At 50.1% G+C, this 2626-nt stretch overlaps 1 protein-coding gene across 1 annotated transcript in view; it reads left to right on the top strand.

Annotated features, from left to right (window-relative positions):
• The first annotated feature begins 1485 nt into the window (after positions 1 to 1485).
• PDILT (protein disulfide isomerase like, testis expressed) overlaps positions 1486 to 2626 on the top strand; it is a 41731-nt gene continuing 40590 nt past the window's right edge. Inside the window, exon 1 of the mRNA XM_004373306.1 lies at positions 1486 to 1675. Within this exon, the coding sequence (XP_004373363.1) occupies positions 1486 to 1675 (190 nt within the window). The remainder of the gene's footprint in view (positions 1676 to 2626) is intronic.

Below are 2626 nucleotides of genomic sequence, written 5' to 3'. Positions count from 1 at the left end.
GAGTCTGCAGAAGCTTGACCTAGGAGAGCTTACCACCCCCAGCCTGCGGGCTTGATCTTCACCCCGTAAGACCTGGGGACGCGGGAAGCATTTGGACTCACGCTGCAACCTGCCTAGGTGGGCAAGAAAGCTGATACCTCCCTCTCAGAGACTCCCACTGCCCTGTCATCACGAATTGATAGGAATATTCCACCAAACACCTTGTGATGGGAGAGCTGGGGAAGACGCCGGACCCCACCATAGCCCCCACTGACCCTATGGCACACAGATGGTCGGCTCTCCACCCCTCCATCCTGGCTGGGCTGGACCAGCAGCACTTCTGTTTAAGGTCCTGGAGCTGACCTGAAGGCCCAGGTTAACCTTCCCTCCTGACAAGTACAGCCTGAACCCCTCAGAGAGGGTCTAACAACCTTAACTCTCAGGGTTTCTTCCCAGAAGGCTCCTTGGTACTCTACAAATTTGGCCCCCTCCTGTCAGGCATGGGGTTCTGGGTACCAAGGAAATTTGGAAGGGATTTCCAATGGTGAGTGCTGAGTCCCGGGAAGGTTCTGGGAGGCCCTCACTGACTTCCGCTTACACAACTAAAAAAGGGTTTTCTGCAGAAGAAAACTGTCCTCTCTAGTACTTTGATGTCTCCACCTAGGCAAAGAACTTTTAAATGAGTTTCTTTTGCAGGTAAATTAATCAACAAACAAGTTAGTAAACAACAAAATTAATTCTAAAAGTGAAAGCTCCATCTAATAGTCATTGCGCTGTGTCAGACTTAGCCAGGGCTGACCAGGGGCATGTTACCAGGTCTGCCCCGGACTGTGGATTCATCAGGGAGCCTGGAGGCCTGGTAGACAGTAATGGACCCTTTGGCTGAGACCCACCCTTGAATCATACGCATCACGCAGCTTTCTACAAAGCCAGGCTGTCCACCCTACATCCTCATATCAACCCAGCTTTATTGATTCCCTTTGACAATGTAGTTCTCAGCCTACAAACTGCACAATGGAATTACTTGGGAGGTTTAAGAGAAACAAGAAAATATTGACATATGTGGAGAAAATTTGTTCAGAATCAAACAGGGTGGAGACAAGGTATAAGCTCCCTATTACAGGGGCATTCAAGCAGAAGCTGAGGAGCGTGCAGCAGAGGCATTGTTTGTGGAGGGATTCCTGGAAGGCTGTGATGGGAAATTGGCTCACCTAGGGACCATGGAGCGGGACCATGTTTCTGCAAAGCAGCTGGGGAGCCAGCGGTCTCGAGTAGCTTGCGTGTGAATTCTACTTCCCGCTGCTCTGAGTGAGGTCCTGAGACTGATCTAACCCTTCACCTTTCCCGCGGTGCTGCTGCCAAGCTGTGGGCCCTGCTGGGGAGGTGGTGGGCAGTGCTCAGGCCAGGTTCACACATACAGACTGGCTGGAGGGAGTGATGACGTGGTGCCCTAGCACCTGTGCTGATGAGGGTGACTGCTCCTTACCTCGCCCCCACAGGACAGACATGGAGCTGCTGTGGACGCCCCTGCTGCTGGTAGCTTCTTGTGTTGCTGCTGTGCTGGGCTCGCCAGAGGTGGATCTCAAAGAGGTATCCCAGCCCCTGCACATCCGGGAGGAAGGCAACCTGCTGGTGCTGACGTCAGCGGGTCTGACCCAGATGTTGAACCAGACCCGCTTCCTCATGGTGATTTTCCGTGAGTGTCCCCCACTCCCAGGCAGTGGGTGAGGGTGAGGCCAGCCTCTTTGCTTCTGGGGGCCAGAGGAGCTCTCTATATTGCTAAACATGAGAACACATGCTGTTAATATTTAAAAAAAGATATATATAGTTGCACCCCCAATTTCCAGATGAGAATACTGAGACCCAGGGAGGTGAAGCAATTTGCAAAATACACTGCCTCTTTAGTCTGGGATTTTTATGTAGCGCCTCTATCCCATGGAAGGTAAAGATCCATGGTTTACCCTCTGGTGTCCTTATCATTCTGAACCTCAGTTTTCTCCTCTGTACGATGGGTATTAAAATAACAACCATGCTAGATTATCATGACAACCCAAGGAGATAATGTATTAAGTTCCTGGAACACAACTGGAGAGCAATAAATGACAGCAGTTATGAGTAAGCTCTTGAGAAGGTCATCACCTTCGCCATCGAAACTTTACATCCTCACTTTTATCCTTCAGACTGTTGTCCTTTGCATAAGCAGACACTTTGAGGGGGGTAGAGCACAGCCTGCTGCTTCTTGAGGTGGTGGCATGTGCTGACACAGCTGTGCCTTGGGACAGGAAAAAACACCCATTGCCGTTGAGTCGATTCCGACTCATAGGAACCCTGGAGGGCAGAGTAGAACTGCCCCCGAGGATTTCTAAGACCGTAAGTCTTTGCGGAAGCAAAGACCACCACATCAGACTGCCAAGTGGCTGGTGGGTTCAAACCACCAACCTTTCGGTTAGCATCAGAGCACTTAACCACTGCACCACCAGGGCTCCCTTCGTGGGCCAGCAGGTAAGTGATTTTCCTAACAGTTTTATTTGTTTGTTTTTTTATTGTACTTCAGGTGAAGGCTTACAGAACAAATAGTTTCACATGAAACAGTAGTACACATATTATTTTATGACATTGGTTAACAACCCCATGACATGTCAACCCT

This window comes from Trichechus manatus, unplaced genomic scaffold, assembly GCF_000243295.1.
Source record: "Trichechus manatus latirostris isolate Lorelei unplaced genomic scaffold, TriManLat1.0 scaffold00024, whole genome shotgun sequence".
Lineage (NCBI taxonomy): Eukaryota > Metazoa > Chordata > Mammalia > Sirenia > Trichechidae > Trichechus > Trichechus manatus.
Note: the sequence above shows the minus strand (reverse complement) of the source record. Positions and strands in the feature narration are given on the sequence as shown.